Source organism: Sciurus carolinensis, chromosome 1 (genome assembly GCF_902686445.1).
Source record: "Sciurus carolinensis chromosome 1, mSciCar1.2, whole genome shotgun sequence".
Taxonomy (NCBI): Eukaryota; Metazoa; Chordata; class Mammalia; order Rodentia; family Sciuridae; genus Sciurus; species Sciurus carolinensis.
In genome coordinates, this window is record NC_062213.1 from 193240721 (window position 1) to 193253040 (window position 12320).

The 12320-nt window shown below is 64.6% G+C and overlaps 1 protein-coding gene across 3 annotated transcripts in view; it reads right to left on the bottom strand.

The window, feature by feature from the left end:
- Positions 1-12320, bottom strand: part of Ephb2 (EPH receptor B2) — a 148961-nt gene that overhangs the window by 27308 nt on the left and 109333 nt on the right. For all 3 annotated transcript variants that reach the window (XM_047561849.1, XM_047561840.1, XM_047561831.1), the window contains exons 4-5: positions 7246-7401; positions 5914-6249 (exon numbers count right to left, since the gene is read on the bottom strand). In XM_047561849.1, coding sequence (XP_047417805.1) covers positions 5914-6249; positions 7246-7401 — 492 coding nt within the window. The remainder of the gene's footprint in view (positions 1-5913; positions 6250-7245; positions 7402-12320) is intronic.

Below are 12320 nucleotides of genomic sequence, written 5' to 3' on the forward strand. Positions count from 1 at the left end.
GCTGGCAACAGTCAGCCCCTGAACCGGCCACGGAGTCCCGGCAAACTCCAAGGAGCTGCCAAGTGACCCCGGAGCAGATGGCCTGTAAATCCGCGGATGCTGGGGGCCAAGCCCTGGGTGACGGTCCCGCCAGCCCTGCCTCTCGGGCCGGGTGTGCAGTGCAGTGGCCCCCGTGTGGCAGCGGCTGCTCTCTTCCTCCCGTGCTGCACAGAGAAAGCCTGTGGCAGTGTTCCCGCGGGCCAGCCCTGCCTTCCAGGAAGCTCGGGAGGATCAGAGAGGAGGAGGCAGGCGGAGGCCCCGGCCTCGGGAGGGGCGCCCCCCCCCCCCTCAACCCCCTTTCCGGGCCGGGCTCACCGGGGCTCTCTTGGCCTCTTTCTCTCTGATCCTGTGGCCTCCCAGGGAGAGAAGCGGGTGAACACGTTCACCCCAGTGCTGGAGACTGCGCGGTGCGCCTGGCAGGCGGGAGGATCAGAGGAGCGCTCGGTGGGGAGGCCGGGAGGGCTTCCAGAGCCGAGTCTCCCCAGGAGGCCACGCCGCAGTGTCACGGGAGAGACCCGGCTGGGGGGCGGGGGCGGCTGTGTGATCCGGGCAGTCACTCAGAACCTCTCTGGGCCTCAGTTTCCCTCTTTGTAAGAGAAGGCGCGTGCACTGCGGAGCGCGAATCCCCGCCAGCGCCGGGTGCTGCCTTCCCTGAGGCCGATGGCGGCCCCCAAGACACGCCCCACTCCTGGGGTCTGCGGCAAAAGGACCCTCGGCCGGGAGATTTTCCTGGATTATCCAGGCAGACCCAGCTCCTTGATTGAGCTCTGAAAAGAGGAGGACCTTCTCCAGCAGGGACCCGGAGGGCCGGGCGCGTCCGAGGCTCTGCACGAGGACCTGAGAGAGGCCCGGAGGGGCCCAGGGCAGCCCCAGCTGACACTGCAGGAGACAGAGCCTCACTTCTCCGCAAGGACCTGAGTTCTAAGGACGCAACAAACGAGGAGACAGATCCTCCCTGAGCGCCGGGGACACATCCTCTGACAGATTTCCACCCGACGGGGTCCACACTGACCTTCTGATCCTCCAGCACCGGAAGATCCTAAGTGATTTTTTTTTTTTAATATTTTTTAGTTATAGTTGTTGATGGACCTTTATTTTATTTATTTATTTTTATGTGGTGCTGAGAATCGAACCCAGGGCCTCACACGTTAGGCAAGCGCTCTGCCACTGAGCCCCAGCCCCAGCCCCCCAAGTGATCTTATGCTGCTGTAATTTTTTTTTCCCCTTTGGTACCCGGGATTGCACCCAGGAGCACCTACCACTGAGCCACACCCCAGCCCTTTTTGTATTTTTATTTAGAGACAGGGTCTTGATAAGCGGCTGAGGCTGGCCTTGAACTTGTGATCCTCCTGCCTCAGCCTCCTGAGCCGCTGGGATTACAGGCGTGCACCACTGCACTTGTACCCAAGTTTTCCGTAACTGAGTCTGCAGGATTTTGCTGGGGCTGCCATAGTAGTGTCCACCTGCTGTGTGCTGGGAGCTTTGTCCATGTCACTGTGGGTCCTGTGGCCACCTGGCTGAGCTGGAGGGACAGGAAATTGCTGGCTCTGTGGCTGAGGCCTCCCTGCTGGGCCGGCTGGGTGGATGAGGCCCAGTTCCTTGCCTTTTCTCCCAGGTGATCACAGGAAGGAGGGGACAGGTCCCTCCTGGTGAAGCCCCTGCCCATTACCGTGGCCTCCAAGCTCCGAGGGCCCCCAGGCTGTGAGCTGCTGTTCCATCTCTGCACGAGGCGGGGCCTGGCCAGCCCTGGGCCCTGCGTCTGCAGTGACCTGGTCCTTCAGGCGCTGCCTCTTGCTGCCAGGAGGCCGAGGGCAGGTCCCCTAGCGTTCCACGCCGGGCTCCCTTTAGAGAACATCAGGGCCCGAGCGTGGCGCCTGCCAAGGCCTCGCCCAGCCCTGCCGTGGTGACCGCCCACCAGGAGGATGCAACCGGACGGCAGCGAAGCCACGTGAGCCAGGCCACGGGCAGGGAGCTGCCAGGTCCGTCCAAGCCAGGTCCGCTGCCCGACTCCAGGGCCCGGACCTTCCCACCGGCTCCGGAACCCGGCAGAGCGGGGGCGTCGGGAGCTGCTCGGGTGAAGTCTGGGGCTTAGGCCACCGCGTCCGGCGCAGCCTGGAGGTGGCAGAGCCCTGCGTGGACTCTGAGCATGAGCCGCGTTTCTGAAATCCGCCCCCAGTCTGCCTGGCTGTCTCTGCCCGCGGTCCCATGTCAGCTGGAGAAGCTGCCCGCGGCTGGCCGCCCCCTCCCTCCTGTCCCTCTGGGGCTGCTGGTTTGTGTCAAGGGCCAAGATGGCAGCGTGGACAGGACCCTGGGCTCGGGACAGCTGGACCCGCTCTCAGATCTGCCCCTCCCAGCGGCAGGGCTGGACACATCATTGTCCTCTCCCGGTCACACCTGTCCATCCTTGGCTGTGGTCAGTGCCCAGGGATAGCAAGCTGGGCCCGTCCTTGCCCAGAAGAAATGCTTTCTCCTCTTAAGGCGACAAGCTGATGTTTATGTAACGAATTTTGGGGTCTGTCCACAACAGGCCACTGGACGCACAGCCCTGGACGTGGAGTCCCCAGCCTGGCTTCTGGCCTTGCCCCACTTCTCCACACCCAGCCTCGCTCCACGTTTTGCCAAACGCCAGTTGCGGGGCGTCCCCTTCGGTGAGGAGAAGCAGGCCCAGCACAGTGTGGAAGGTGGGGAGACAGGGACCCCATGACGGAAGACAGGAAGATTTCTGCTGTGACAACCGGAAGGCCACAGTGCTATGGCCAGGCAGGAGACTTTCCACCCCGTCCAGGAACGTCCATAAAATGAGCTGAGGTCTGAAGGAAGAGTGGAGGGCAAAGCCTTCTGGGTAGTGGAAACAGCAGCAGGTGCAAAGATCCTGGGGCAGAGGAGGCTGGGGCTGAGGAAAGAGGCTTCGGTCTTGCTGTCTCCTGCAGATCTGCACCTGGGGATGCTCCGCCCTGCACGATCCCACTTTGCTTGTTAGAAGCCTCTTCAGTCTCCAAGGCCAAGCTCAAATAAGTGCCTCCTCTTCCAGGAAGCTCTCCAGGACGCGTCTACCTCTCATTCCCCAGGAGGAGACGATCTCTCCTGCTGTCGTCTCCTTTGTGGGCCATGCCTGGGTCCTCGCTCACATCCCACGCACCCTGCGTGTCTGTGTGGCGTCTCCCGATCCAGCTGTACACCCTCCAGGGCAGGTTCTGTGTTTTCTCCGGTGTGGACTTGGAGGCACGGGACGTGGTCCTGGGTAAGTCCTGTTGAGGCCCCTTGGCAGGGGGACTTGGCATGAATGACCCACCTCTCGGGACCTCAGTGTCCTCGCCTGGCAAGGCCATGCGTGGGGAGGGGTGGCGGCTGGCTGCACAGAGCACCTGAGGACGGAGCTTTACAGGGGCTTGGGACAAAGTGGAGGGGGGGAGGCGACTACCGCCCAGCACACGGGGGCCGGGGGCGCAGCAGGGCCCGTCGCCCTGAGGCCCGAGCTCCCCAGGTGTGTCTGCGGGAAGAAACACCTGAGCCACTTATTAGGGACGCAGTCCCTGGAGTCCTCATTTGGCAGGTCTGGGGGGACCAGGAGCCTGTGTTCTGACCAAGTCCCCAGGTAGCCCCGATGCAGAACCCGGCGGGGAGGAAGCGAGTCCCCTGTGTGGTGGGCTGGCTCGGTCCCCGGGGCCTTCCCGTGACAGGATCACACAGCTCTCTCCCGTGCCAGCGATGGCACAGCCCACTCCCTTGGCGGAGTGGACCTGCCCCCCACACCGATGCTGGCACTGGACTTGCTGTGGCCGGTGAGTGGCACGGCTCCCAGCCACGATCCCACTACACCTGGTCCAACGGGAGGAGCCTCATGGAACCTGCTGAACGAGGGACTCCTGCCCAGCACAGAGCTCCTGGCCAAGATGAGCCCACTCCGTGGAGGCCTCTCACTGTCGAGTTCTGAGTTGGGAGGTTTTGTTACGCAGCACCACTGAGCAGCAGCTGACTGACATGCTGACGTCACTCGGCAAACCAGTGCACACCTGGGGTTCCAACCAGGTCTCCTGCTCCTCCTCCAGGGCCTGCTCCTCACGGCTTCCCCGTCCATCCCCAGGCCTCCTCCTGCACCCTTCCACCGGAAGCCTCTTACTTCCGTCCTTGGCCCACCTCTGCTCTCTGGGGACAGCCAGCTCTGGACAGCAGCCCGGGAAGCACCCTTGCTGCTAATAGGCTGAGGTTTCTTAGAAGCCACTTCCACCCTCAGGGGTCCCAGCGGGTGCAGGGGCTCCCGCCATGGGCGACGGGCCCCCAGCGCTTCCTCTCTGGCTCTTCCCAGCTGCAAAGCGCTGCGCCTCCGTCCTGTTGGGAGTCCAGGCTCCCAGCCCCCAGCGTCGTCAGCGGAGGCCTGGTCACTTGCCAGGTGTCCCGGTCGACGGCTGCTGGCTCTTGAGGGTTCCCTGAGGCTCTCACTGAGTCGGCCCCTGCCGACCCCAATCGGGGGACGATGCCAATCACCCACCTGCAAGGACCGCGGGCTCCGGCTCACGGCCACACCCGCTGCCCAGGCCCAAGGGCCACAGGCTCCCCAGCCCTGCTCCCGGGCCCCAGAGCGGGACGCGCCCAGCTCCCAAGTGCAAATATAAATCAGAGGCCGCGGTTTCTCGCCCAGGCGCCCGCGCACGGCCCCTCACAGAGGCCCACGGCCCCCTCAGTGCCTGGACCCGCCCACGCGGGTCCCTGACTCGTGCTCTGGACTCACTCCTCCCAGCACATCTGTGGGATGGGCACGCGGAGGCCTGGGGTGCGGGAGGTGGGGTGCGGAGGGCGCCTGCCCGCCAGGAGGCCCTCCCTGGCCTGGGAACTCCATTTCTTCCTACGATCCCTTCCAGAACCGGCTGGTCCTTCGACCCGCAGGCCAAGTCCAACCTCCTCTGGGAAGCCCTCCAGGGTCTGCCCGGGCCTCCCGCGGGCTTACTGTGGGCGCTGTGCCTTGGGGGGACAGCAGGGTGGCTGCTCGCCCTCTCCTGGCCTCCCTGGCTCCTTGGCCCTCACGCCGCAGGGGGCGGCAACTGTGTGGAGGGAATTACAGAGGGTCCCACGCACAGTGCCCGTCCCGGACCTCCCGCCGGCACCGAGATGTGGTTGGAGAGCTCATGGGGGCCGGGGGCTGGGAGGTCATGCTGGACACCCGGAGGTCTCAGGTGAGCCTGAGGGGCCGTCCTGGCGGACAGTGGGCGGGCACCGCGCCTTCGGCCGCCGTGTGTGCCTGTGCGCGTGCGTGGGTGACGGGCAGGGACAGGACTATTGAAGGCGAGCCTCCGGAGCAGAGAGGTTTCTAGAACGTGATCGTCCTGCTGAGTGAGACAGAGTGGGCAGAGGTCAAAGGAAGCCCTGTGGAAGGGGCTGGGTGTCCCCTGAGGCCCGTCCACCATGACAAGAGGCTTCTGTCCGGCCAGAGAGGTGACATCCCCAGCTCCCTGTGAGGCCCCGTGACCAAGGCCTTCCCCACGGGATGCCCAGAGGCCTGGGTGCCACTCCCCAGACCCGGCTTGACACACCCGCGCTGCCTGGTCTGCTCTGTCCTCCACTCTGTCCCCCCACATGGATGAGCCGCAGGGAGGAGGAGGTGACACCAGGGAGCCTGGGTCCCACGACTCCCCGGGACGGCTCTGCTGGCCTCTACGCTCTTCCAAGAGAGGGAAACGCATTTTCTTGAAGCCACATTAACATTGGGACCTTTTGTTTTAGCGGCTACATGTTAACCTTCAGCAATGCGCGCTCTGCAAGAGGCACTGTCACCAACTCTGGGGGCGTGTCACCCACGTGAAGCTGTCGACAGGAGGAGCTCACTCTGCGGATGGCAGGGAGTCTCCCCCAGGCCCGGCGCGACCCCGGGCGGCTCACCTGCTTGGTTGGTGGTGATGTTCACGGAGGCGAACTGGGGAGAGAAGGGGCTCTGTTCGGTGACGCCGTTCACGGCCTGGATCTCGAAGGTGTACTGAGTGTGGGCCAGCAGGTCGCTGATGTAGACGCGCGGTTCGGTCAGGCCCAGCTGGCGCGGGGCGTACTGCACGTTGTCCCCGCAGCGCGTGCAGGCGCCCCGGCCCGAGCCGCAGCTCTTGCAGATGATGTTGTAGACCAGGTCCTCGCGGCCCCCGGCGTCCCGCGGGGGCGTCCACTCCAGCATGAGGGACGTCTCGTTGACGCTGGAGATCACGGCCTGCGGGGCGGAGGGGATGGCTGGGGACGGGAGAGGCGGGAGTTAACCGGGGCCGTGGGGGCTGCTCCCCAGGGGGCCCTCTGCCCGCTGCCTGGCTCCAGCCCAGGCCTCTACCTCCAAATCCTCACCTGAGAGAATTTTCTAGAAAACGAGTCATCCTGCTGCGCCTCTGCGGAAACCGTTCCTCCCAGCCCCCACTAGGGACGGTTCTGGGTTTGGGTTGCCTGTGCAGTATCTATTTTCCCTCTTTCCTTATGTAAGAACCCAACTATACTCAGGGTGGCAATAGGTTTAGCTAAAGGACTTTATTCTCAGATTTTTGTGATTAAGTGCTGGCCATTCATAACAGTCAGAAGTTGTTAAATAGGGCTGCGTCTTAAAAGGGAGACAGACACATCCTTTTTGGCCTTTCTCCCTTTATACGGCCAAAATGGATGTGATGGCAGGAGCATCGGCAGCCGTGTTGGACTATGAAGTGACTTTAAGGATAGAAACCCCAGGTTACGGCTGGCAGAGCCAGCCAAGAAGTCATCTCGACTCTTCATACCATCCCAGGACGGCCTACCCTGAGCTCCTTGCATGGAAGAGAAGGAATCTGTGGGGTTCGAGCCACTGGAATCAGCTCTGTTATTCATAGCTGACGGCCATTCCTGACTGACAGAGGGGCAGGGAAACTGCCCGCCCGCCCACCCTTTCCTAGAGCACCTGGCCCGAGTCTGGCAGCTGCTGCCAGGTGAAAGCGCTGGGCAGCCTTCTGTGCAGAGGCCCAGCTGCGCTGGCTGCTGCCTGCCGAGCCTCACGTCCCCCGCCCCGCTGTGAATCGAGACCTTGACCTTATCGTCCTCCCTGCGACACAGCAGAGGGGAGGCAGGAGACAGAGGCCGACTACGGTGTCCGCACGGCGGCAGCGCCACCCCAGGTACCTGGTGCTCCCTCGGCCGCCACCCACCGCCCCCAGCTGTCCTGCGGGGGGCCGGGGCCAGGGCAGGCGGCACCCTGGCGGGGCCTGAGCGTACTTGTGCAGGGCATGTCCAGGGGGTCCAGGTCCGCTCGGTAGTAGCCATTGCGGCAGACGCAGTTGGTGGCCCCTTCGGAGGTGGTTCGGCTGTTGATGGGGCAGTGCGTGCAGGCCTCGTCCCCTTGGTTGGCCTTGAAGGTTCCAGACGGACACCCTGGGGAGGAGACGAGGGCTCATCAGGGAGCCGGACCAGACGGTCCCCCACCCGGCCCAACTGTTGAGAGCCCATCCCCTGAAGTCCCGGCTTCAGCTCTAGGGGGCAGTTCTGCTCCGTCTAGAAGGTTCCAGACCCCTGGCTTCCTGCCCCTGAGGCTGTCTGGGGTTGGCCGGGCCCTGTCTTCCCTCCCTGCCCAGCCTGGCCAGGCCACGGCCTCCAGGAGCCACCCGGCCTCGTCGGGAGGCCTCTGAAGGGGGCCTCGCCCATGGTCCGCCCTTGCTTTCTGACGTCGAGCCAGCCACCAGCAATGAGTTCATAACTGGGTCCCGGGTTCCAGACCGGGAAGGGGGGATTAGGTTACAGGAGAGAAGTCCACAGCACGGGGTCAGGAGAGAGGGGACATGGAGAGCAGGGGACGCAGCCCTTCGGCCCCCGCAGACCTGCGTTTGAGTCTCTGTCCCGTATTTTACTGCTGTGTGGCTCTAGACAAGTGGCTTAGCCACTCTGAGACTCGGTTTTGTTATTCATAAAACTACGACTCGAAGGCCTGTTTCTGCAGGTGAACATTTACCTAGCGTGAGTGCGAGAGGGCACAGGGCCTTCCAGGAGGCAGGTGCCGGGCTTGACCAGTTCACCAACCGCAGGGCCCACAGCTCCAAGCGCAGCCTGGCGGGCAGCGGCCACACTCGCCCTGGGTTTGCATTCTGGATTGGCCCGGCCGGGAACAGCCCCTGCAGCTCAGAGCCCGGAGCTGGTTCACTGCCGCGCGTGGGTTTGCCTCCTCACCCCCTTCCTGCTGGCCCTGGGCGGGGAATCAGGTGGTCCAGGGCTCAGCGCTGTCCGTCTCCCAGCCTCAGCCTACGGGGTTCGGCATCCCAAGTCTGCTGTGATGCCTTGGAGGGACTGAGGGAGGGGCACGTGAGTGGGTGGGAAGGGAAGAGCTTTGCAGGACAAGATCCTCCGTGGGATGAAATGCTGTTAATCCATCTACAAGCCAGAGCCCCTCAACCAGAGTACATTCCTGCCTGGGTGCTGTGTGACCTTTGGCAAGTGACTCCACCTCTCTGAGCATCGGCTTCCTTGTATGTAAATGGTTAACCCGGAGTTTGTCTTCAATGCTTATCTTCCAAGCCTTAGCAAACCACCCTTCCGGCTGCTCCAGCTCAGGGAAGCAGCTTTTCCCGGTGCTCGGAACAGCACTTGCCTTTGGAATCCTTTACTCTCCTGCCGTGATTATTAATCGAGGCCGCCCAGGATGGGAGCCATAAGTCATGCCTCGCTCTGGCCTAGCCGAGGGCTTGGTACTCAGTGGGCGCAATAGCGATGCTTCTTGGAGCTGCCTCCAGGTGGAGAGAGAGGCCTTCGGGGGACTGGCCAGCGGGAGGGCAGTGCCTGGCAAATTCTGGGCTCACCCGTGTGAGCAGCCTGACCTCGGACAAGTCACTCACACTGTTTCCTCGTCCGTAAAATGGAACCAGAGTGACCTCCTCCTGGGGCTGCCAGGGTCCACTGGCTAACTTATGTAAAAGTGCTCAGAACAGCTCCCCGCAGGACGGGGCAGTTATCTGGTTCAAAGCCAAGCTGCTGGGTGACCTTGGATGAGTTGCTTGACCTCTCTGAGCTGCAATTTTCTCAGCAGTGGGTAGAGAGGGGTCTACCACATAAGGCGACTCCTGCGAGCACAGACCTGGTGTGGGGCCGAGGAGGGGCCGCAGCTCCAAGCCGGGGCTCGGGGAGGAGGGGGCTCCCTGAGGCAGCTGGAGGCAGCAGGCGGCCCTGCCTTCCTGCCCTGGGAGGGGGCTTCTGTGAGGCGGGCTACGAGGTGAGGGTCCCAGAGTTGGGGCCTCCAGGGTGAGGCTCCGGAGGCCCCAGAGGCAAATGGCCGGCACCTCTGTGCTCCTCGTGCCCCTGGCCCTGGTCCAAGTATCCGAGCTGTGTGACCCGGACCCCCACCCGCCCCGGGCCGGGGTCACCCCATCTCAGAGGCGTGAAGAGGCGAGGCTGCCTTCCCAGCAGGGCTCCGAACCTCGTCCCCCAGCCTCCCAGACCTCCCTCTCCCGCAGTCTGTCATTTCTGGATCGCTGGCACCGAGGTTCCTAAAACCTGCTCTTCTCCGTCCTGGGAAGCGGCCTGAGGTCCCCCATTCGCCGGGAGCCCCATCTCCACGCCTGCTGCCCGTCAGTTACCAGGTCTTCCTCCTCAGCGGTCGCCCTGCTCTGTGGTGCCTGCCACCCCTGCAGGCATCTAGAAAGCTCTTCCCACCACCCAGCCCAGCCTCCCTGGCCTCCCGCCCGCCTTCCGCAGCAGGCTCTCTGAGGTGACCTTTCTGTGTCACTGGAACACGCGCCTCGGCAGACAATGGAATATTATTCAGCCACAAAAAGGAACAACGCGTGCTGATCCAGGCTCCCAGGTGGAAAAGCTGCTGGGGAGAGGAGCCCGTCACGAACAAGTGGTTCCATTTACAGGAGCAGGTCCAGGAAGACACATCGAAGAGACAGAAAGTCGATGTGTGCCTGCGGAGGGCAGGGGACGGGGGACCGGCTGCCTGCTAATGGGCTGCGGGGTTTCTTTGGGGGTGACAAGATGTTTTCAGATCGATCGCGGTGATGCTTGCATGGTCCTGTGGACGCGCTGCATCCATTAAGGCAAACCCTCGGGCAGGGAGGCCGTGGCCGTACTGACCTCCCGACAAGGCCGCGATTCCGAACGCTGCCGGGGTCTCGTCGCCCGGGAGGCAGGACCTCTTCGGGGCCCCTGTGCCCCTGGGCTGGCGTAGCCCCGTCTCCAGCACGAGGCTCTCTGTCCCTGGCCCACCTGCGCCCCTGGCCTTCGTCCACCTGCCCTGGCCTGGGATGGCCTGGGATGTGTCCCCGTCCCAGGCGGACGCCACCTCTTCCAGGAAGTCCCCCCGGGCACGGTTTTGGCTCTTGGCTGGGCTCCCTCGGGGCGGGAGGGGCCAGGAAAGCGTCTGGCGTCCAGGCCGCCCCTTCTGTTGGCCTCCGGGGAGACCAAGGCCCAGAGAGGAGCGCACGGGTGGGCGAGGCCCTCGGAGGCCGGGCCACTGTGCCGGGCTCAGCGCCAGCCTCGCCTCCCCCTCCTCCAGAGGGGCCTGGTGGCCGCTGGCGCTCGCTGCCCTCTCCTGGGGCCTGGTGGCCGCCCCTCCCGCCAGCCTCTGGGAGGAGGAAGCCAGGCCCTGGGGGCTGCAGAGCCGTGTCGGCCTGGACAGGCCCTCTTGTCTCCAGGAAAGGTAGCGGGCAGGGCAGACGTGCTGCGGGTGACGGGCACCCAGGGATGGTCCCACTGACCCCCGCCCAGCTGAAGTCCGAAGTGACCCTGACGGGGAATCAGCTGCTCACGCCCGGGGGCTCCCTCCTGAGCTGCCACGAGGCCTCGGTCACCCTGAGGGTCTCCTGCCACTGCCTGCCACCCCCACGCTCGGGGCACGGCCCGCGGGTCATGGGTTGGTCCCCACCCCCGGCCTTTGGCCACGCTGCCCGGGCTTGGCCTGCCCTCCCTGCTCCTCAGGACGCTCCTTGTCCTCCTCCAGGCCACCTCCTCCCAGGGGCCACGCAGGCTCCGGCTGGAGGGAGTCCTGCCTTGCCTGTCTCTGTCTCCGTCCCCCCGTGGACCCCGGCCCCGACGGGCAGCCCCTCCAGAAGTCGGTTTCTCAGCCTGTGAGCTGCCCAGACGTCTAGCTGCACCCCACGCCCCGGCGCCCGCCCGGCCTCTCTGAGGCCCACGGGCTGGAGGACCTGCTCACGACGGGCGGGGTGCACTGGCCAGCGGCAGGTCAGGAAATAAGAAGCCCGGGTTCACTGTTCGCGGTTCTTGTGGTGGGGGGTCCCTGCCAGATTCCAGGCTCCCAACCTGAGGCCGCAGGACACAGAAGAAACGTGGGCCAGCGGCTCCTGCCAGCCAGGCCAGGGCTCGTCTGTGTCCCGCCGCTGGCTAGTGAGCGCTGGCTGGAGCAGGGGAGGAGCCTCTAGTCTCTAGGTGGCACCTAACACAGGCCCTGGCACATAGTAGGTGCTCAGCCAATTCCATCTGCTCGAGGACGGGTCTGCCGCTGGGCGGGCGGGTGGACACCCTGCAGGTGCTGCTGGCCGTCAACGCTCCCGTTTGTCAGGCGCGCCCGGGTGCCGGGTGCTGGGCTAGGTACTCACTCAGATTCTCTCTTAGTCCGAGCTCTGCCCCCCGAGGTAGGTGCCACTACCATTCCCTCCTACAGACGGAAACCGAGGCTCAGAGGGTACAGCCACCCCCTGGAGCCACACAGCTCGTGAGGGCCCAGCTGGGGCTGGACTCTGGTTTCAGAGACCTTGGGCCCAAATACAGAGGCCGAATCTCAGGGCTGGAGACCATCCTGTCAGGCTGACCGGGGTCCCTCGGCAAGACGGGGGCGAAGCCTGGCACTCGAGCCCAGGGCTCCGGTTTGGGATCAGGAGCAGCCAGCCGGCCTGGCCTTCTGCGGACGCCCAGTGCCCTGGGCCAGGCAGCCCGAGGTGCGGATGGCAGGCGGCCAGCTGGGGACGGACAGGAGGATTAGAGGGAAGCAGATTTCCCCCGCCTGCCCCCTGGGCCCGGGATAGGTGATAATTGACCAAGTGGGCCCAGAGTCAGGCCAGCAGGGCTCCATCTGGGCCTGGCACGCCGGGCTGCTAATTGGCACCCGGTGACCCTCGGCGGCTGTCCTGCTGCCTCTGCTGGCCCCTCCTCCCAGCCACGCTGCTCTCATCCTGGAGATGGCCGGAGATGGCCGAAGCCACCTTGGAGCCCGCCGCTCGGTCAGGCCCGTGTGCCAGACAGCGGGGCTCGGCAGGAGCGTGTCTCCCTGGGGGTCCTGGAGTCAGGGGGCTCTGTCTGCGGGCCCGGGGGGGTGGCACCTGCAGTCTGCTCCCCGCGCACGTTCCCCA